General features: G+C 43.1%; 1 protein-coding gene across 1 annotated transcript in view; it reads right to left on the bottom strand.

Annotated features, from left to right (window-relative positions):
* Window positions 1–263: 263 nt before the first annotated feature.
* Window positions 264–22788, bottom strand: part of scfd2 (sec1 family domain containing 2) — a 353994-nt gene continuing 331469 nt past the window's right edge. Inside the window, exons 9-10 of the mRNA XM_061888960.1 lie at window positions 4781–4900; window positions 264–537 (exon numbers count right to left, since the gene is read on the bottom strand). Coding sequence (XP_061744944.1) covers window positions 445–537; window positions 4781–4900 — 213 coding nt within the window. The 3' untranslated portion in view covers window positions 264–444. The remainder of the gene's footprint in view (window positions 538–4780; window positions 4901–22788) is intronic.

The raw sequence follows: 22788 nt of genomic DNA, 5'->3' as shown, positions 1-22788 counted from the left end.
CCGTTTCCCTGTTTAAAAAAAAAAAAAGCCTTTGTAGTTACCAGTGCAGGTGTTTTTTAGGCAAAAAAAAAAAGGTGGGGCGAGCGAGAGAGTGCTGGCTATTACTTCTGGTGTGATGTGTGGAGGTGTGACAGGATGCGAAAGAAAGAGAAGGGGGCCTTCCTGTGTTCACACCTTCACCTTTTAATGAGCTCGGATGTGATCCAAAGGGGCTAATGACGGGGCCGACGCACTGTCATGCAAACACACACAATGCAAACATGTGCCTGAAAAGCTTTTATTGACACCTTATGCATCCAAAGGAAACATAGAATATTTGACTGTTAATATACAGTTCAAAAATAAAACCACCGTGTCTTCTGTAAGAGGGCGTCGCCGCTGACTCACAACGGTTACGGTTACACGGCCGTCCTCGTGACCGGAGAGGGGCACACGTGCGCCTCCTCAGACGCCGATGTCAGGCGCCAGTCTCTTCGAGGCGAAGAGCAGGTCGGGCACGTCGGTGGGCCTCAGCAGCCTGTTGGACAGAACCAGCACCTGCACACACGACAACACATTTCATGGAATCGAAATAGGTGTCAGGTGTGACACAAGTTGAGAACGGGATATGGGGACTGGGCGGGAGGAATGGAGAATCTGTGACTGCTACTGCTGCTTTTGAAAGGTCTGGGAAGTTGGCAACTGACTGGAAATGTTGCAGTCAAGTAATACTTATAATATTTGGCTCCATTCAGCAATAAGTTCCTAACTTTTCCTCTTATCTTTCTTCTTAAGTGATTTCCTAAGAGGAGTCGATTTAATTTCATGACGTGTTCTTAAACGCCCAAGTTTTTCCCACCTGCTGTTTTTAAGTTGCTGAATGCTAAATGGTTAGCGCATGTGTGTCTATCATAAATTGCATATAAACACACCCTTATTGCCCCAATATTAAAGTTAAAGTTAAAGTACCAATGATTGCCACACACACACTAGGTGTGGTGAAATTTGTCCTCTGCATCTCCCATCTCCTTGATCACCCCCTGGGAGGAGAGGGGAGCAGTGGGCAGCAGCGGTGCCGCGCCCGGGAATCATTTTGATGATTTAACCCCCAATTCCAACCCTTGATGCTGGTATGACTCGGCCCTGGTTTGAACTCACAACCTACCGATCTCAGGGCGGACACTCTACCCACTAGGCCACTGAGTAGGTATGCATATCTAAACACCCTTAATTCCGTAATTTGGATAGGTAGGCCGATAAATGCTTTAAAATGTAATATTAAAAATTATCGGTATCGGTTTCAAAGTTATCGGTATTGGTTGAAAAAAGGTATAGTTCATGACTTTTAAAACGCCGCTGTAGAGAGAAATACAGAGCGCCAATAAACCTTAAAAGGCACTGCCCTGTCACATAATAACTACAGCTTTTCACACACGCAAGAGAATGCAATACTTGCACACTTGGTCAACAGCCATACATGTCACACTGAGGGTGGCCATATAAACAACTTTAACACTGTTACAAATATGTGCCACACTGTGAACCCATACCAAACAAGAATGACAAACATATTTCGGGAGAACATCTGCACCGTAACACAACATAAACACAATAGAACAAATACACAGAACCCCTTGCAGCACTAACACTTCCGGGACGCTACAATATACACCCCCCGCCCCTTCTTAGACTTACAATTTGTAAAAGTCAAAGTATTGTATTTCCCATAGTTGTAGTGGGTATCAGGATTATCTCAGGGGGAGCATGTCCCAAATTCCAGGCTGCTGTTTTGAGGTATGTTAAAAAAAAAATAGTGCACTTTGTGACTTCAATAATAAATATGGCAGTGCCATTTTGGCATTTTTTTTCTATACCTTGAGTTGATTTATTTTGGAAAAGCTTGTTACATTGTTCAATGCATCCGGCGGGGCATCCCAACAATATTAGGCATAATAATGTGTTAATTCCACGACTGTATACATCTGTATCGGTTGATATCGGAATCGGTAATTAAGAGTTGGACAATATCGGAATAACAGATATCGGCAAAAAAGCCATTGTCGGACATCTCTATAAAATATGGCATCGTTTGATTTGACGTTAATTGGTACCCTGTAGTATCGACGGAACTCAGTGGGTACCTTGATAAGTACAGGATTCGGAACCCATCCCTAGTTGTAAAACAGTGAGAACAAACAACCACAATTCCTTTTGAAAGGCCCAGGTGGACATTAATCTTTTGTTTCTCTTACCAAAAACATGTAAACAATATAGGGCATGGATTTGCCAGTTAGTTCCAACAAGAGCTGAAAACGCTATTTCCTTTTACAAACCCCGTTTCCGAATGATTTGGGAAATTGTTTTAGATGTAAATATAAACAGAATGCAATAATTTGCAAATCCTTTTCAACCCATATTCAGTTGAATGCACTACAAAGACAAGATATTTGATGTTCAAACTCATAAACTTTATTGTTTTTTGCAAATAATAATTAACTTAGAATTTCATGGCTGCAACACGTGCCAAAGTAGTTGGGAAAGGGCATGTTCACCACTATGTTACATCACATTTTCTTTTAACAATACTCAATAAACGTTTGGGAACTGAGGAAACTAATTGTTGAAGCTTTGAAAGTGGAATTCTTTCCCATTATTGTTTTATGCACAGCTTCAGTCGGTCAACAGTCCGGGGTCTCCGCTGTCGTATTTTACGCTTCATAATGCGCCACACATTTTTGATGGAAGACAAGTCTGGACTGCAGGCGGGCAAGAAAAGTTGTAACACGTGGCTTGGCATTGTTTTGCTGAAATAAGCAGGGGCGTCCGTAATAACGTTGCTTAGATGACATCATATGTTGCTCCAAAACCTGTATGGACCTTTCAGCATTAATGGTACCTTCACAGATGTGTAAGTTACCCATGCCTTGGGCACTAATACACCCCCATACCATCACAGATGCTGGCTTTTGAATTTTGCGCCTATAACAATCCGGATGGTTATTTTCCTCTTTGTTCCGGAGGACACCACGTCCACAGTTTCCAAATATAATTTGAAATGTGGACTAGTCAGACCATAGAACACTTTACCACTTTGCATCAGTCCATCTTAGATGAGCTCGGGCCCAGCGAAGCCGGCGGTGTTCCTGGGTGTTGTTGATAAATGGCTTTCGCTTTGCATAGTAGAGTTTTAACTTGCACTTACAGATGTAGTGACCAACTGTAGTTACTGACAGTGGTTTTATAAAGTGTTCCTGAGCCCATGTGGTGATATCCTTTACACATTGATGTCGGTTTTTGATGCAGTACCGCCTGAGGGATCAAAGGTCCATAATATCATCGCTTACGTGCAGTGATTTCTCCAGATTCTCTGAAACTTTTGATGATTTTTACGGACCGTAGATGGTAAAATCCCTAAATTCCTTGCAACAGCTTGTTGAGAAATGTCATTCTTAAACTGTTCGACAATTTGTTCACACATTTGTTCACAAAGTGGTGACCCTCGCCCCATCCATGTTTGTGAATGACTGAGCATTTCGTGGAAGCGGTTTTTTTTACCCAGTCATGGCACCCACCTGTTCCCAATTAGCCTGTTCACCTGTGGGATGTTCCAAAGAAGTGTTTGATGAGCATACTCAGTCTTTTTTGCAATAGCTCGTTGAGAAATGTTGTTCTAAAACTGTTCGACAATTTGCTTACAAAGTGGTGACCCTCGCCCCATCCTTGTTTGTGAATTACTTAGCATTTCATGGAAGCTGCTTTTATACCCAATAATGGCACCCACCTGTTCCCAATTAGCTTGCACACCTGTGGGATGTTCCAAATAAGTGTTTGATGAGCATTCCTCAACTTTATCAGTATTTATTGCCACCTTTCCCAACTTCTTTGTCACGTGTTGCTGGCATCAATTTCTAAAGTTAATGATTATTTGCAAAAAAAAAAAAAAAGTTTATCAGTTTGAACATCAAATATGTTGTCTTTGTAGCATATTCGACTCAATAGGGGTGGAAAATGATTTGCAAATCATTGTATTCCGTTTATATTTACATCTAACACAATTTCCCAACTCATATGGAAACGGGGTTTGTAAATAACGTGTTTGTCAAAGCAGAAGTTCGAAAATCATCTTGTTTCCCTCAAGCTCCTCTCCTGTGCGGACTTCCTGTCAACAGGTTGATGTCATTTGGCAAATGCCATTTCTTCATAGTCCGGCGAAGCCACTTCCTTTTATGGAAAGCGGCTGCTTTTGATTGGGTTATTATTATTTTTTCTGTTAGTGGGTAAAGAAACAAACGAGATGATTGATTGTTTTTTAATAATATCGGGGTACGATGATTTCATGTGGTTTCCACACACTTGGCGCCGGGCGTGTTTGTGGTGGCGAGGACGTTGTTTCTTCGAGGACTGTGTCTACACAGTCTTGGCGTCACAAGCCGTATATTAGGTGCTTGACAAAAGCTCCGAGCTAGAGTGTGTGTGTGTGTGTGTGTGTGTGTGTGTGAGGAGATGTTATATAATATTTATTCAGTTTCTGTGATTACAGGCGAGAAGCTTTGATCCAGCGCTGACCTCTCAACGCCCCTAACCTCATCCTCAAAGCCTTTTATTAAAACAAACCAACATGGCCGATCTCACCCCCCCCAGCCTCGGCTCATCCGCACAAAACACTCATTTACATGGAAATATATCTCATGAAGGCAATCCCTTTTGGATGGCAGCCCTCTTTGGATGAATGTCAACATTTGTACTAAAGTACTCACCGCTGAAAGGACGGTTTCCTGGATTTTGAATGTTCTGCACTCACCTGAGTTCCGGGTTTTAAGGCCGCGGCCGTCTCCTTGATGAGGCGGAGCTCTGAGGGCGTGACCCCGCCAACCAGGAAGAGGAAGAGGTGCGGGTTGTCACTGGGATGCGGGCGGCTCACCTGCAGGGAGGGACAGCATAGGTCGCCTGTTAGGGCTTCATTCATTTGTATTCTTACATGCACACTGCAAAAAGTCAGTGTTCAAAAACAAGAGAAAAAAGCTGCAAAGCAGCGATGGACAGGACAGGACCCCTTTGGCTGCTGCCCCCGCCACCCAAGCCCGGATAAGTGCAGATGGACTTAAAACGCCACAACAGTCAGGCACCATATGTAAGTACTAGAGATGCGCGGATAGGCAAGTATATCATCCGCATCACCAAAGTCGTCATCCACCCGCCGTCCACCCGAACCAACATTTTATTAGGACCGTACCTGCCCGCTGGAATACATCAGAGGTTGTCCGCCTTTACCACTCACAGAGCCATTTAAACCTGTTTCACAGAGTAATGATGACAATTGGAGCTACAAACGTTCCCGCGACTATCCAATAGCGTTCATCCTGATTACAAGAATACGGGCGTGCTGTGAAGCCATTGCCTTTGACACCTTCAACCACATTGTTGGTCCGGCAACATGTGTGCAGCTTCCGCAATTACACGTTCAAGATTGAAAGGCATACTGGGTGATGCAGAGTACACCGATGGTTGTGATATAAACAACTTTAACACTTACTAATATGCGCCACGCTGTGAAGCCACACCCAACAAGATTGACAAACACATTTCGGGAGAACAACAACATTTAGATTAGATAGTACTTTATTTATTCCGTCAGGAGAGTTCCTTCAGGAAAATTACAATTTTCAGCACAATCCCATTCAAGATCAGACAAACATTACAGGGAGACAGAACAGGATCGCTGACGGGTCTGCCGGCTTCCAGCGCCCCTTACAAAAAAGATGACATACAGGTAAACATGGGGGGGGGGGGGGGGGGGGGGGGGAAGAAAAGAATAGAAGATTAAAATAAAATAAAATAAAAAAAAAAATAAAAAATCGGTCTTAGCCTGGGCCCTGTAGTGGGGGTGCAGACTGAGACCAAGGGAAAAAAAAAATAAAATAAATATTAAAAAAAAAAAAAAAAAAAAAAAAAAAAAAAAACAACTCATAGCCATAGTACACATCCCTCTTACATGTGTGTAAGAGGGAAACATCAAACATCAAAGAACACGGAGGACATTAAAGACATTAAAGCAGCAGATACAACCAGACACTTCTACATACAGCTATGAATAAAAAGTTAAAGAAACATATCCACTGTGGTGGCCTCTGCGGTGTTCCACGCCATTGTCCGCTGGGGAGGAGGGAGCATGGCCAGAGACAGAAGCAGACCCAACAAGGCAACCAAGACAGCCGACTCCACTCTCGGCCAGTGTCCAGTCCGCATGGATGAGCGAGGATACGTCCAAGGTGACTGAGGTGTCCGACACCTGCTCACCCAGTAAATACATAAACACAACACAACAAATACCCATAATCCTTTGTATCCGTGACACTTCCTGAATATATTTTACACCCCCGCGCCCCCAACCCCGCCCAACTTACCGGGGGGGGGGTTGCTGCTAGCGGGATGTATAAATAAAATAGTCAGGATGTGTCATGAATACAAAGGATTATGGGTATTTGTTGTGTTGCGTTTATGTTGTGTTACTGTGAGGATGTTCTCCCGAAATGTGTTTGTCGTTCTTAATTGGTGTGGCTTCACAGCGTGGCGCATATTACTAAGAGTGTTAAAATTGTTTATATCACAACCATTAGTGTAGTCTGTGTCACCCAGTATGCCTTGCAGTCGTGTGCGTGTTGCCGCGGAAGCCACACACAACATGATGCTGGACTGACAAGCAGATCGTACATGATGTAGTAGGCGACAAAGCCAATGGCTTCATAGCACGCCCTAATACTTATTATCTGGGTGACTACAGGCAGTCATTCAGAAGAATAATAGCGTCTCTTATTGTCTTCTTCACAGGTCTTAAATGGCACTTTGAATGGCAAAGGATACCGATCATAGAACCATGTATATCAAATTGTTCCGGATGGTCCAACCGCCACCCTCCCGAATCTAACTCAAATCTATTTTTTCGTCATGTCAACCGCAGACTCCGCGGATGAGACCGCAAACCGCGCATCTCTAGTAAGTACCCAAAGTAAAGAATGATGGACGGTTGTTTTTACGATACACAGGCAAACGACAACTTTAAAACATACCGGCTTAGCTACGGCACCTAGCAGCCATCTTGGTATAGACCAGGGGTCGGCAACCTTTTCCACTCAAAGATCCATTTGGACCCGTTTCACAAAGCACAGCGGGGCAAAAAATTATTTAGTCAGCCACCGTTTGTGCAAGTTCTCCCACTTAAAATGATGAAAGACATCTGTAATTTTCATCATAGGTACACTTCAACTGTGAGAGACAGAATGCGGGAAAAAAATCCAGGAATTTACATTGTAGGAATTTTAAAGAATTTATTTGTAAATTATGGTGGAAAATAAGTATTTGGTCAACCATTCAAAGGAGGTTTTGGCTCAAAATGTCACGATACATGGCCCCATTCATTCTTTCCTTAACACGGATCAATCGTCCTGTCCCCTTAGCAGAAAAACAGCCCCAAAGCATGATGTTTCCACGCCCATGCTTCACAGTAGGTAAGGTGTTCTTGGAATGCAACTCAGTATTTTTCTTCCTCCAAACACAACGAGTTGAGTTTATACCAAAAAGTTCTATTTTGGTTCCATCTGACCACTTGACATTCTCCCAATCCATTTTGGTATAAACTCAGCTCGTAGTGAATGAGCGCACATTTGTAGTTGTTTCCCCATATTTCTGCACAATAATTCTGATATGCTACCATTAGTAAGCAGTAGAGAATATGAAGTGATTTTCAATACAGAACATATTTTTCTTTATTCATTATTGACGTGTTTCTTGCTACTTTATGTTGCAATGAGATTTCCAATTGATTTCATCGTCTAATAATACACCCCAAAATGTGTTTTATTTTACCCTTTCAATTAGAGATGTCCGATAATATTTGACTGACAATATTATCGGCCGATAAGTGTTTTAAAATGTAATATCGGAAATGATCAGTATCGGTTTCACAATTATCGGTATCGGTTTCAATAAGTACAATTTCTGACATTTTAAAATGCCGCTGTGTACACAGACGTAGGGAGAAGTACAGAGCGCCAATAATCCTTAGAGGCACTGCTTTTGTGTGCTGGCCCAGTCACATGAAATCTCCGGCTTTTCACACACACAATCGAATGCAACTCATACTTGGTCAACAGCCATACAGGTCACACTGAGGGTGGCCGTATAAACAACTTTAACACTGTTACAAATATGCGCCACACTGTGAACCCACACCTACCAAGAATGACAAACACATTTCGGGAGAACATCCGCACCGAAACAACATAAACACAATAGAACAAATACCCAGAAACCCTAGCAGCACTAACTCTTCCGGGATGCTACAATTTACACCTTCCGCCACACCTCAAACCCGCCCACCTCAACCTCCTCATGCTCTGTCAGAGAGAGCATATCCCAAATTCCAAGCTGCTGTTTTGAGGCATGTGAAAAAAAATAATGCACTTAATGACTTCAATAATAAATATGGCAGAGCCATGTTGGAATTTTTTCCCATAACTTGAGTTGATTTTTTTTGGAAAACCTTGTGACATTGTTCAATGCATCCAGCAGGGCATCACAACAAATATAGGCATAATAATGTGTTGATTCCACAACTGTATATATCGGTATCGGTTGATATCGGCATCGGTAATTAAGAATCCGACAATATCGGAATATCGGCAAAAAAGCCATTATCTGACATCTTTACTTTCAATATTTACTCTGTCTATTTGTCTTTGACTTTCCCTTCTATCGTTACTAAATAGCATTATTTTAGTTTTGCTGAGATTCAAAGACCATTTTTTAAAATTTGTTAATTTTTTCTGTTATCATTTGTATTAGCTTGTGTGTGTTCTAGAGATGCGCGGATAGGCAATTATATCATCCGCAACCGCATCACCAAAGTAGTCATCCACCCGCCGTCTACCCGAACCAACATTTTAACAGAACCGCAACCGCCCGCCACCCGCCCGCTCAAATACATCAAAGGTCGGCCAAGGTCGGCCACCTTAACCACTCACAGAGATATTTAAACCCGTTTCACAGAGTAATGAAGACAATTGGAGCCGCTAACGTTCTCGCGAACATCCATTTGGAATTCATCCTGATGACAAGAATATGGGCGTGCTGTGAAGCCATTGCTTTTGACACCTTCAACAACAGGTACAAACCGATTGTTAGTCCGGCAACATGTGTGCAGCTTCCGCAATCACACGTACAAGATTGAAAGGCATACTGGGTGATACAGAGTACACTGATGGTTGTGATATAAACAACTTTAACACTTACTAATATGCACCACACTCTGAAGCCACACCAAACAAGATTGACTAACACATTTTGGGAGAACATCCTCACAGTGACACAACACAAACGCAACACAACAAACACCCAAAATTCTTTGCATCCGTGACACACCCTGAATATATTTTACACCCCCGCGCCCCCAACCCTGCCCATCTTACCGACGCACAGGGGGGTGGGGGGGGTTTGCTGCTAGCGGGGTGTATAAAATAGTCAGGCTTTTTCATGGATACAAAGGATTCTGGGTATTTGTTGTGTTGCGTTTATGTTGTGTTACTGGGAGGATGTTCTCCCGAAATGTGTTTGTCAATTTTGTTTGGTGTGGCTTCACAGCGTGGCGCATATTACTAAGAGTGTTAAAAATGTTTATATCACAACCATTAGTTTACTCTCTGTCACCCAGTATGCCTTGCAGTCGTGCGCGTGTTGCTTTGGAAGCAACATACAACATGATACTGGACTGACAAGCAGATCGTACATGCTGTAGATGGCGACAAAGTCAATGGCTTCATAGCACGCCCTAATACTTATTAGCTGGGTGACTGCTGGCAGTCATTCTAGAGAATAGTAGCGTCTCCTATTGTCTTATTCGCTTTGTGACACGGGTCTTAAATCGCTCTTTGAATGGCAAAGGATACCGATCCCAGAACCATGTATATCAAATGTTTCCGGATGGTTCAACCGCCACCCACCCGAATCTAATTAAAATCTATCTTTTCGTCATGTCACCCGCCCGACCCGCGGTTTATCCACGGACTCCGCGGATGAGACCGCAAACCGCGCAGCTCTAGTGTGTTCTCTCCTGAACAAAACGCAGTCGTGTCATTTGCAAATAATAAATAAATAAATGGGTTGTATAGCGCTTTTCTACCTTCAAGGTACTCAAAGCGCTTTGACACTACTTCCACATTTACCCATTCACACATTCACACACTGATGGAGGGAGCTGCCATGCAAGGCGCCAACCAGCACCCATCAGGAGCAAGGGTGAAGTGTCTTGCTCAGGACACAACGGACGTGACGAGGTTGGTACTAGGTGGGATTTAAACCAGGGACCCTCGGGTTGCGCACGGCCACTCTCCCACTGCGCCACGCATACTAATAATACTAACTTTAAGTCCTTTGCAACTTGACAAATGTCGTATAGTATAAAGATTGAACCATTTTGGTCCCAGTATTGAACCCTGAGGTACGCCACAAGATATTTTCAGCTCTGTAGACATTTGTTATCCTATCTTCATGCATTGCTTCTGGCTGGTTAAGTAGCTTATTACCTAGTTCAAGACCAACCCTCTGATTCTATATTGTTCTAATTTGTTTATTAAAGGGGAACATTATCACAAATTCAAAAGGGTTAAAAACAATAAGAATCAGTTCCCAGTGGCTTGTTGCATTTTTTTGAAATTTTTTCCTAAATTTTACCGGTCCCGGAATATCCCTAAATAAAGCTTTAAAGTGCCTTATTTTCGCTATCTTCGAAACCACGATCCATTTCCCTGTGACGTCATACAGGGCTGCCAATACAAACAACATGGCGGTTACCATAGCAAGATATAGCGACATTAGCTCGGATTCAGACTTGGATTTCAGCGGCTTAAGCGATTCAACAGATTACGCATGTATTGAAACAGATGGTCGGAGTATGGAGGCAGATAGTGAAAATGAAATTGAAGAAGAAATTGAAGCTATTGAGCGAATAGCTATTGATGCTATTCGGCCATAGCGTGGGTGTACCTAATGAAGTGGCCCATAGCATGGCTGCCTTATTAGCATCACCGGTAAAATGTGTAGACCAAACAATCAGAACTTTCGCATGTTGTGACACTGGAGCAACTTAAATCCGTCGATTGGTAAGTGTTTGTTTCGCACCAAATGTGGGTATTTAGTTTCAAATGTACATACAGCTAGCGTAAATAGCATGTTAGCATCGATTAGCTGGCAGTCATGCCGTGACCAAATATGTCTGATTAGCACATAAGTCAACAACATCAACAAAACTCACCTTTGTGATTTCTTTGACTTAATCGTTGCAAATGCATCTGCAGGTTTTCCATACATCTCTGTGCCATGTCTGTCTTAGCATCGCCGGTCAAATGTGCAGACACTCCGGCAAATTCAATGGGGGTCTGGCGGCAGATTTCGTGCCAGTGGTGCAACTTGAATCCCTCCCTGTTAGTGTTGTTACACCCTCCGACAACACACTGACGAGGCATGAAGTCTCCAAGGTTCCAAAAAATAGTCGAAAAAACGGAAAATAACAGAGCTGAGACCCGGTGTTTGTAATGTGAAAATGAATATGGCGGCTGTATTACCTCGGTGACGTCATGTTCTGACGTCATCGAAAAAAGACCGATAAACAGAAAGGCGTTTAATTTGCCAAAATTCACCCATTTAGAGTTCGGAAATCGGTTAAAAAAATACATGGTCTTTTTTCTGCAACATCGAGGTATATATTGACGCTTGCATAGGTTTGGTGATAATGTTCCCCTTTAAGATCCATCCATCCATTTTGTACCGCTTATTCCCTTTGGGATTGCGGGGGGTGATTCAGACACCTGATTGTGATCATTTGGACGGGTGTCCAAATACGTTTGCTCACATGCGTGGACTGTAGTCAAGTTATAGAATAGCTCCACCCACCAGTTTTAATTGATTATTACACACCAGGGCAAAATAGAAACAGAAACGGCGACTCAGAATAAGCCATTGCACAATGAAGGGACACGGAAGGTCTCTAAAATACTTGCAATAAGTGGGTTTAAGGTGCTAAGACACGTTTTGTTGCCCGTCGTTCACTCCTCCCTGCCTTATGCTTATGTGGATTGGGATCAGCAAACCTGCGAGCGGCGTGCTTTAACCGCAGCTGCCCCATGAGGCTTCTTCGCCTCCAAAGCCAGTCGTCTTCACACCCAAGTGTCACGGCGGCCAACACGTGGACATGTAAGCAGGTCTCCACGCCTCCCCCTTCTCATTTTACCCACACAGACATTCAACAACATGATGTGTATTGTCTGTTTGAACAGTGGGGGTGGGGCCTCTGTGTCTGCCGCGTGCGATTGGCTCGGGGAGAGATGCAGGGGGCGGAGGGTGTGGCTGGCGTGCACTGGCAGGGTGGCTGTACACGTGAAGGCGGCCGCCGGCGGGAGCGAAGCATGTCAGGGATGAGTCGACATGTGTTGCCGTTGTCTTCTGCTCGCATGCTGTGTTTGTGTTTGGTGTTTTGGTAAACGTGTTTTCCTGACGAGGTGACGTTCATGTGCGGGAAAATCAGCGTGAGTCGGACCATGTGTCTGGCCACGGGACGCACAGGAGGAGGGGCTTATGGAAGGATGCTTTTTTTTTTTCTGAATCTACACCCACCATTCACAACATTAGGTACACACAGAGATATACAAACCCCGTTTCCATATGAGTTGGGATATTGTGTTAGATGTAAATATAAACGGAATACAATGATTTGCAAATCATTTTCAACCCATATTCAGTTGAATATGCTACAAAGACAACATATTTGATGTTCAAACTCATAAACATTTTTTTTTTGCAAGTAATCATTAACTTTAGAATTTGATGCCAGCAACACCCACACCCAAACACCCACATTGTAAGGCTGCATTTGAATTATTTTAATAGTCAACTAGTCAGCAGTTTATATTTCAATTAGTAGAAGCGATTAAGTCCCATCTTATAACTCAATTGTATACTCTAGCCTTTAAGGAAAGCCCCCTTTAGACCAGTTGATCTGCCAATTATTTTCTGCTCTGCCCCCCTCTCCTTTGTGGAAGGGGGGGCTGGGGAGGCACAGGTTCAGTGACTTTGGATGAAGCACTGGCTGTCCAAATTCGAGACCCTGGGTGGACCGCTTGTCTGTGCGTTGGTTGGGGACGTCTCGCGCTGCTGACCTGTCTCTACTCGGGATGGTCTACTATGGACTGGACTCTCACTATTATGTTAGATCCACTATGGACTGGACTCTCACTATTATGTTAGCTCCACTATGGACTGGACTCTCACAATATTATGCTAGATCCACTATGGACTGGACTCTCACAATATTATGCTAGATCCACTCGACGTCCATTGCACCGGTCGCCCAAGGGGGTTCCCCACATCTGCGATCCCCTCCAAGGTTTCTCATTGTCCCATTGGGTTGAGTTTTTCCTTGCCCTGATGTGGGATCTGAGCCGAGGATGTCGTTGTGGCTTGTGCAGCCCTTTGGAGACAATCGTGATTTAGAGCTATATAAGTAAACATTGATTGATTGATTGATTGAGTTGACTAGTCAATCAATCAATCAATCAATGTTTACTTATATAGCCCTAAATCACTAGTGTCTCAAAGGGCTGCACAAACCACTACGACATCCTCGGTAGGCCCACATAAGGGCAAGGAAAACTCACACCCAGTGGGACATCGGTGACAATAATGACCCAGTGGGACGTCGGTGACAATGATGACTATGAGAACCTTGGAGAGGAGGAAAGCAATGGATGTCGAGCGGGTCTAACATGATACTGTGAAAGTTCAATCCATAATGGATCCAACACAGTCGCGAGAGTCCAGTCCAAAGCGGATCCAACACAGTAGCGAGAGTCCCGTTCACAGTCAAACAATAGTCAAACACATGATCACGTTGCATGTGATCTGCTGTACTTATGTAAGTTTGACTCTTTTTAAAAATTGAATTGCAACAACATAATTAGTTTTATGTTAATACACAAAGTATTTAACAACAGTAAAAAAAAAAAAATCAGGGCGTACTATGAGTGGCCGTGCTGCGTGTGATCTACTAACACTGCAATTGAAAAGTGGTGCAGACCGCCTAATTTAAATGAGGATTTTGCGTGCATACAAGGCTTTTACGCCGGGGACGCTCATTTTTTGCACGTTCACGTTATCATGCCCCTACCTGTGTGCAATGTGTTGAACCAGCACCACACATCTATAATCTGTAATACTTTTCCTGAATCGCAATCTAGACAACAGAAACACATTTGAGACTTTCTTTCACTTTCACATTCTGTGAGTCACTTCACCAACACATATTACAACACATGACCAACTTTGGACCCAGTAACCCCTTCGGCTGACGGCGACGCCTCTCGAGCGGGGGAGTTAAACAGCTTCTTCGCCCGATTCCGGAGAAAAACACCTGGAGCCGTCACAACACCCCCACCTAACACCCACGGCAGCTGCACCCTTATACTGGTGAGACGCACGCTGAAGGCAGTGAACCCGAGAAAGGCTATTGGCCCAGATGGGGTCCCGGGACAGGTACTGAGGGACTGTGCAGACCAGCTGGCCGGAGTATTTACTAAGATTTTCGCCCAGTCCCTCTCTCAGGCCGTCATCCCATCATGCCTGAAGACCTCCACAATAACCCCGGTGCCGAAAAAGAACTCCGTCAGCTGCCTGAATGACTACCGTCCAGTTGCACTTACACCTTTAGCCATGAAATGCTTCGAGAAGCTGGTACGGACCCGTATTACCTCAGTCCTCCTCAGCTCGACCCACACCAGTTTGCCTACAGAGCCAACATGTCCACAGAGGACGCCATCGCCACAGCCTTACACTCCTCCCTGGGTCACCTGGAGACGGAGGGGAGCTACGTGCGGCTGTTTTTTGTGGATTATAGTGCGGCATTTAACACCATTATACTTGATAGACTGGTGTCCAAACTGTCAGACCTGGGTCTATCGAACTCCATCTGCATGCGGATTAAGGACTTCTTATTCAACCGCTCCCAGAGGGTGCAGTTGGGTCGCCACATGTCATCGAGCCAGTACCTCAGCACCGGCTCTCCACAAGGCTGCGCTGAGCCCCCTTCTCTACTCCCTCTACACCAGGGGTTTCAAACACGCGGCCCGAGAGACGTTATTTTGCGGCCCGCACCTTAATGTGAAAATTTAATGTTGGTGCCGCCCGCGAGTTTTACATGAATGGCACTTTACAGCGTCATACTTGTATACCCTCGATTTTTCCAGGAGACTCACAATTTTCAGTGCCCCTCCAGGGGTAAGCATTCTCCCGAATTTCACCCAAACAATAATATTAAGGGGACACTGCGGAGGCACTGCCTTTAGCATCTTCTACAACCTGTACAAACAGCGTGCCAGCCCAGCCACATGTTGTATTTGTCTTCTGTAGACGCAGTAAGCGACTGCAAGACATAGCTGATCAACAGCCACACAGGTCACACTGAGGGTGGCCATATAAACAACTTTCACACTGTTACAAATATGTGCCACACTGTGAACCCACACCAAACAAGAATGACACACACATTTTGGGAGAACATCTGCACCGTAACACAACAGAAAAAATACCCGGAATCCCATGCAGCACTAACTCTTCCAGGTTACAATATACACCCCCGCCAACCTCCAAACACTGCCCCCTATTGTAGCCTGGAAGAGTTAGGGCTGCATTGGATTCTGGGTATTTATTCTGTTGTGTTTATGTTGTGTTACGGTGTGGATGTTCTCCCAAAATATGTTTGTCAATCTTGTTTGGTGTGGGCCGGCATACTGTTCGAATGGTGGCTAAGCGGACTACACGGCAGGTTGTAGATGACGCTAAAGGCAGTGCCATCATGGCACGCCCTTAATATTGTTGTCCATGTGAAAAACATACCGGTGTAGTGAGTTCACATTATTTATTCAAGGAACTTTAGTTCTTAGAAGGTTTTTCACAGGACACATTTCCGGCGTTGTTGTTGGACTCGTGAGCCGTGGATGAGGAGATGCTATGTTATTGATTTAAATTAAGTCTGAAAGCGGTTTGAAGATGGTCTGTAAGACATAATCTTTCAACACTTTCACCAAAGAATCACCATTACAAGTTATGTAGACCACAAGGAAGTGTTTTGAATTTAGAAAAACAAAATCACAATGTGACCCCTTTAATAATGCGCCTTATAATCCGGTGCGCCTTTTGTATGAAAATAGACCTGAATGGACCCGCTCATCGGCAGTGCGCCCTATGGTCCGAAAAATACAGTACTTTATACAATATCTGTAGTTGTTTGTAGAACATTGTATTGTCGTCTGTTTCATACAATGTTTAAAAAAGTTTGTTTTTCTTTTTAAAAGTCATGTCACATGTTAAAATGATGCTGTTTTGGGAGGGCCAAACACGGGTACAATTAATTTTAATTAATTTCAAAGGGCGGGTCTATTTTTAGATGCAAATGATTTAAGCTCTTCTGGAATTTGATTATGACAAAACATGCTTTACAAGCAACACACGTGGTGTTTAATCCTTCATAATCGTCTCACACAAAACATCAGAAGGGTTCGTTTGGGAACTGAGAAGACCAATTTTTGAAGCTTTTCAGGTGGAATTCTTTCCCATTCTTGCTTGATGTACAGCTTAAGTTTTTCCAACAGTCCGGGGTACCCGTTTGGGTTATTTTAGGCTTCATAATGTGCCACACATTTTCAAACGTACACAGGTCTGGACTACAGGCAGGCCAGTCTAGTACCCGCACTCTTTTACTATGAAGCCACGCTGTTGTAACACGTGACTTGGCATTGTCTTGCTGAAATAAGCAGGGGCGTCCATGAAAACGTTGCTTGGATGGCAACATATGTTGCTCCAAAACCTGCATGTACCTTTCAGCATTAATGATTCCGTCACAGATGTGTAAGTTAACTCATGCCTTGGGCACTAATACACCCCCATACCATCACAGATGCTGGCTTTTGAACTTTGCGCCTATAACAGTCCTGATGGTTCTCTTCCTCTTTTTTCCGGAGGACAAAACGTCCAAAGTTTCCAAAAACGTTTTGAAATGTGGACTCGTCAAACCACAGAACACTTTTCCACTTTGCATCGGTCCATCTTAGATGAGCTCGGTCGGGCCCAGCGAAGCCGGCAGCGATTCTGGGTGTTATTGATAAATGGCTTTCACTTTGCATAGTAAAAAAACAACCAAAAAAACTTGGATTTATATCGCGCTTTTCTAGACACTCAAAGCGCTCACAGAGAAGTGGGACTCAACATTCATTCACACCTAGGGGTGGTAAGCTACATCAGTAGCCACAACTGCCCTGGGGTAGACTGACGGAAGCGTGGCTGCCAGTTTGCGCCGACGGCCCCTCCGACCACTACCTGTCATTCATTCATCATTCATTCACCATTGTGAGCGGCACCGGGGGCAAAGAGTGAAGTGTCCTACCCAAGGACACAACGGCAGCGATTTATTGGATGTCAATAGGTGGGAAGCGAACCTGCAACCCTCAGGTTGGCCGCTCTACCCACTACGCCATGCCGCCCCATGCTAATAGTAGGAGTTTTAACTTGCACTTACAGATGTGGCGACGAACTCTAGTTACTAAAAGTGGTTTTCTGAACTGTTCCTGAGCCTGTGTGGTGATATCCTTTACACACTGATATCGCTTTTTGAGGCTGTACCGTCTGAGGGATCGAAGGTCCATTATATCATCACTTTCGTGCAGAGATTTCTCCAGATTCTCTGAACAATTTGATGATATTACCGACCGCAGATGGTGGAAATCCCTAAATTCCTGGCAATAACTCGTTGAGAAATGTTGTTCTTAAACTGTTGAACAATTTGCTCACGCATTTGTTCACAATCCAATCCAATCCACTTTATTTATATGGCACATTTAAATAACAAAATGTTTCCAAAGTGCTGCACAACAATATTAAAAACAACATTCAAATATTATCCTGAGCTCCACAAATGACTGAATAAAAACAAAAAATAAAAATAAATACATATAAAACCAATATAAAACTAATATAAAATAAATATGATTAAAAACGATTTTACGGATGAAACCAATTAAAACAGTAAATAGAAATCCAAATTTTAAAACACAGAGGGCAACAGAGGACCACACAACTCACGTAGTGTTAAAAACAAAGTGGCGACTCTTGCCCCATCCTTGTTTGTGAATGACTAAGCTATTCATGGAAGATGCTTTTTATACCCAATCATGGCACCCAGCCTGTTCACCTGTGGGATGTTCCAAATAAGTGTTTGATGAGCATTCCTCAACTTTCTCGGTCTTTTTTGCCACTTGTGCCAGCTTTTGTGAAACATCTTGCAGGCATCAAATTCCAAATATTTGCAAAAAATAACCAAGTTTTCTAGTTTGTACATCAAGTATCTTGTCTTTGCAGTCTATTCCGTTGAATATAGGTTGAAAAAGGTTTGCAAATCATTGTATTCGGTTTTTATTTACAAATTACACAACGTGCCATCTTCACTGGTTTTGGGTTTTGTATTTCATTGAAAAGGATATTTGAAAAAGCAACATGAAATAAATAAATCTGTCAATGTTAGCCACCATTATGAGGGCAAGTGGGATCAATAATAAAAAAAAGATGGTGTCATTTGTGGTTAGTTTTCATGTAACAGTTTGCTATTTTCCACAAAAAAAAAAAAAGAGTAGACGTACATGGTTGTCGTTGGACAGTGACGTCATTGTGGTTTGAACGTAAAAAACAAACAGAAGTGTGGAACATTGCGGCATTGAGGCAACATGAAGAAACCATTAGGCGGTAGAGTGCGAATCTCATACTGTGCTTCATAGGTGGAAATAAAAAAATGCAGCGTTGTTAAGTGAGGACTGCAGAATGAGTCAAGTCTTGCACACGAAGCACTTAAGATCCCGACCAACACATTCACTCAGCAGCTCCCCCGGCTTCTATTATAGTATAGACCAGTGGTTAAAATAAGTGGAGCACATATCTGCCAATATACATACACTAAGTTGGTTTTCATAGTCCGTCTGTGCTGGTGGCGTTGGCGGCGGCCAGGTCTCCTCATTTGAGTAAAATCAGGCCACGGTTATGTAAGCCGCCTAATTCGTGCTTCCCAAGGGTAAAGATCACTCTAAGCAGGCCCAGATGTGGGATAAACACACTTTGGATGGCTGATATTTATTTCCCACAAGGCCACAGATACATGTGTATTGCAGGAAAACATTTGGGCAAAAAATATTAACATAACCCACAACTCGAGGTCTGTGTACCCGAGCCTCCCACTCTTGCTCGGAGATGCTGACAAACCAGCAAAATGAACTATTTGTTTGCACATTTCACCCAGAACCCAGAATACAAGGATTTTGCTGATCCTTTTCAACCTATATTCAATTGAATAGACTGAAAAGACAAGATACTTAACGTTTGAACTGGAAAACTTTGTTATTTTTTGCAAATATTAGCTCATTTGGAATTTTATGCCTGCAACATGTTTCAAAAAAGCTGGCACAAGTGGCAAAAAAGACTGAGAAAGTTGAAGAATGCTCATCAAACACTTATTTTGAACATCCCGCAGGTGAACAGGCTAATTGGGAACAGGTGACTGGGTATAAAAGCAGCTTCCATGAAATGCTTAGTCATTCACAAGCGAGGATGGGGCAAGAGTTGCCACTTTGTGAACAAATGCGTGAGCAAATTGTTGAACAGTTTAAGAACAACATTTATCAACCAGCTATTGCAAGGAATTTAGGGATTTCACCATCTACGCTGCGTAAGATAATCAAAAGGTTCAGAGAATCTGGATAAATCACTCCACGTAAGCGGGAATATTACGGACCTTCGATCCCTCAGGCGGTACTGCATCAAAAAGCGACATCAGTGTGTAAAGGATATCACCACATGGGCTCAGGAACACTTCATAAAACCACTGTCAGTAACTACAGTTGGTCGCTACAACTGTAAGTGCAAGTTAAAACTCTACAATGCCAAGCAAAAGCCACTTATCAACAACACCCAGAAACGCCGCCGGCTTCGCTGGGCCCGAGCTCATCTAAGATGGACTGATGCAAAGTGGAAAAGTGTTCTGTGGTCTGACGAGTCCACATTTCAAATTAAATTCTATATATGTTTACTCATTTTTGGCATATGACTGCAAACAACATCTGTGGCGCCCCCTGTGGTTTGTGGTCCAAATGCATTCGATCACGCCGTGCTGGCATACATGTGGTAAAAATATGTTCAAGGTTTATCATCATTAGACAAAAGCTTGACTACTTTTAGATTGTACCGTGTAATATTTGTAAGTCCTCAATTGCTCTGTTTATTGCTATTTTGAATGCTGCTGGGTCGGGTTTGGTTTTGGAATTGGATTGCATTGTTATGGTATTGTTGTGTATTGTTTTGTTGGATTGACTAATAAATTAATAAAAATAAAAAATAAATAAAAATCTTGATGATTTACGGACAATTATGTGCTAAGTCCTGTCTGTTCCCCTGCAGAAACATGTTTTTCAACCAATCATGCTCAAGTTTTAAACCATGTAATTGTCAGTCCCGTAAGGGAGTGTGCACCAAATTTGGTATGGATTCGACTTCACTCCAGACTTGTGCAATATTCCGAATGTAGAATTTTAAACCAATAAATATAAAGAATGGAAATTTCAATTTAACTGCGTAGTTGTTGGATTGGAATTAAAGATTGTGGAATTTAAATAATTGCCAATCAGATACATCCTTCATAGCCAAGTTACAAAGATAATTTGCCACATTTTTACAGAGGTTCTTGGTTGAAATCAGACCTGGGCAATTATTTTGACTCCGGGGCCACATTTAGACAAACAAATATGTCTTGGGGCCGGTTTATTTTTTTTTAGGGACACTAATACAAAACTTCCCAATAATGTCTGATTGAATGCTAAAAACGTTATGACAGACCGCCTTAAAAAACGTAATTGATTTTTTTTTTTTATGAAGGATAAAACACTGAATATTGAGAAAATATGAATGTCACACCCCTTTTGATCGACATATTTTAAAATCAAGTGAAACGCAACAAAAATTCAACAAACAGTGAAATATGAACGCGAAGGGTACAAAATAAAGCCACCTACAATCTGATATATCTGATATATCACTAAGCTTTAGAACTTTGTTGTGAAAAGCTCCTTCCGTGTCTGTGGAAACGCTTCCCACCCACACTGCTTGGTGCCTCGTCTGAGCTCCTGTGAGGTAGACTACCATAGTAACTAATTAGATTACCATAGTAATTGGTATATCATCCATAAGCGCAGATTCCAACCAATGAAATACTTTGTATAGTTCAAGACTTACGGTCATTAGAAAACATGACTGCACATCATAATGGCAGCTACACTTTCTATCTCAAAAATCTAAAAAAAACGATTTGGGAATGTCCGGCGGGCCAGATTGAAAAGCTTAACGGGCCGCATGTGGCCCCCGAGCCTTCATTTGCCCAGGTCTGGTTTAAATAATATAAATACTAAATACAGTGGAACCTCGGTTTATCAAGTTGATTGGTTCTGGAACACGGTTCATAAATAGAAAATGTATATTGACGCACATTTCACCATAATAATTTAAACATAGACAAAAGTCCATATTTAGAAAAGGTTTGTAAATATTGAACACAATGTAACACGCTATGCACTAGGGCTGGGTTATATATATAGATATACTCGATATAGCGCAGGTTTGTCTCTGTGCGATATAGAAAATGACTATATCGTGATATTCGAGGATACGTTCTCACGCAGTTGCTTTTAGCTGCTGGCATTACACTACAAGCTCTTCTCACTCTTTCTTGTCTCTCCTTCTCACAGACAAGCGCACCTTCTTGCACACCTCACATACTGTCACGTCATACGTCACATCCGTATACGAGAGGTATACGGTAGCAGACTGGGTAACGTTAGCTGTGTTGCGAGTGGTAATACGAGAGAGAGAAGGTGCCAATCTGTTACCAAATTGTGGAGAGGCGGAGTTGACGGCAAGGAGGTGGAGAATGCGGCTGAGCGGAGAGGGCGGGGCGTGCTTGGAGCGACGCCGCACACCGGTAAACAATCTACGTATCTCCTCGCAGTGCATAAAAGGGGAGAGGAGGAGAGAACGCGGCAGAAGGAATTGGAGAGCTTGCAACAGCGACCGAGAAGCCAGAGAGAGCAAGACATGAGAGACGGAGACGCGGCTGACTAAAGAGCGGACCGCAGAGCGAGAGACGGAGAGTGAGACGCGGAGGAGCGAGCAGTGGGAGCGACAACGGCGCAAAAGACTGCCTTTATTGAAAAATAAAAAACTCAAACCGGCTCAAAAAGATGTCCTTCCTTGGTGGTCAGGGGAACCCGAGCGACGACGGCAAGAGTCATTCACACAAATGAAGGAAGAATTAATTCCCAAGAAAAACAGCAGAGGGTCCATCATCTGGCGGTGGTTTGGCTTCAAGTGGGAATATGTCGAACATCCATCCATCCATTTTCTACCGCTTATTCCCTTTTGGGGTTGCTGGGGGCGTAATTTGTCAGGTGTGGGGCAAAAGCGTTGCTCCAAAAAGTAGCATTAATGCTAATGTGTAGCATCATTTGAAAAGACACCTGCTAGAGAATGAAGAGTGGATTACTCCGCATGTCAACATCTCCATTCGGTGCCGCACCAACAAAATGCCGAGGCAACCAGTTCCACATCAGCACCGTATGAAAAAAATAGTGAACAACATAAAGAAATAACGTCCGCAGTAACCCACTACAAAGCAATTTGATT

This window comes from Nerophis ophidion, linkage group LG26 (assembly GCF_033978795.1).
Source record: "Nerophis ophidion isolate RoL-2023_Sa linkage group LG26, RoL_Noph_v1.0, whole genome shotgun sequence".
Lineage (NCBI taxonomy): Eukaryota > Metazoa > Chordata > Actinopteri > Syngnathiformes > Syngnathidae > Nerophis > Nerophis ophidion.
The sequence above is the reverse complement of the archived record's forward strand: the minus strand, read 5'-3'. Positions and strand labels throughout refer to the sequence as shown.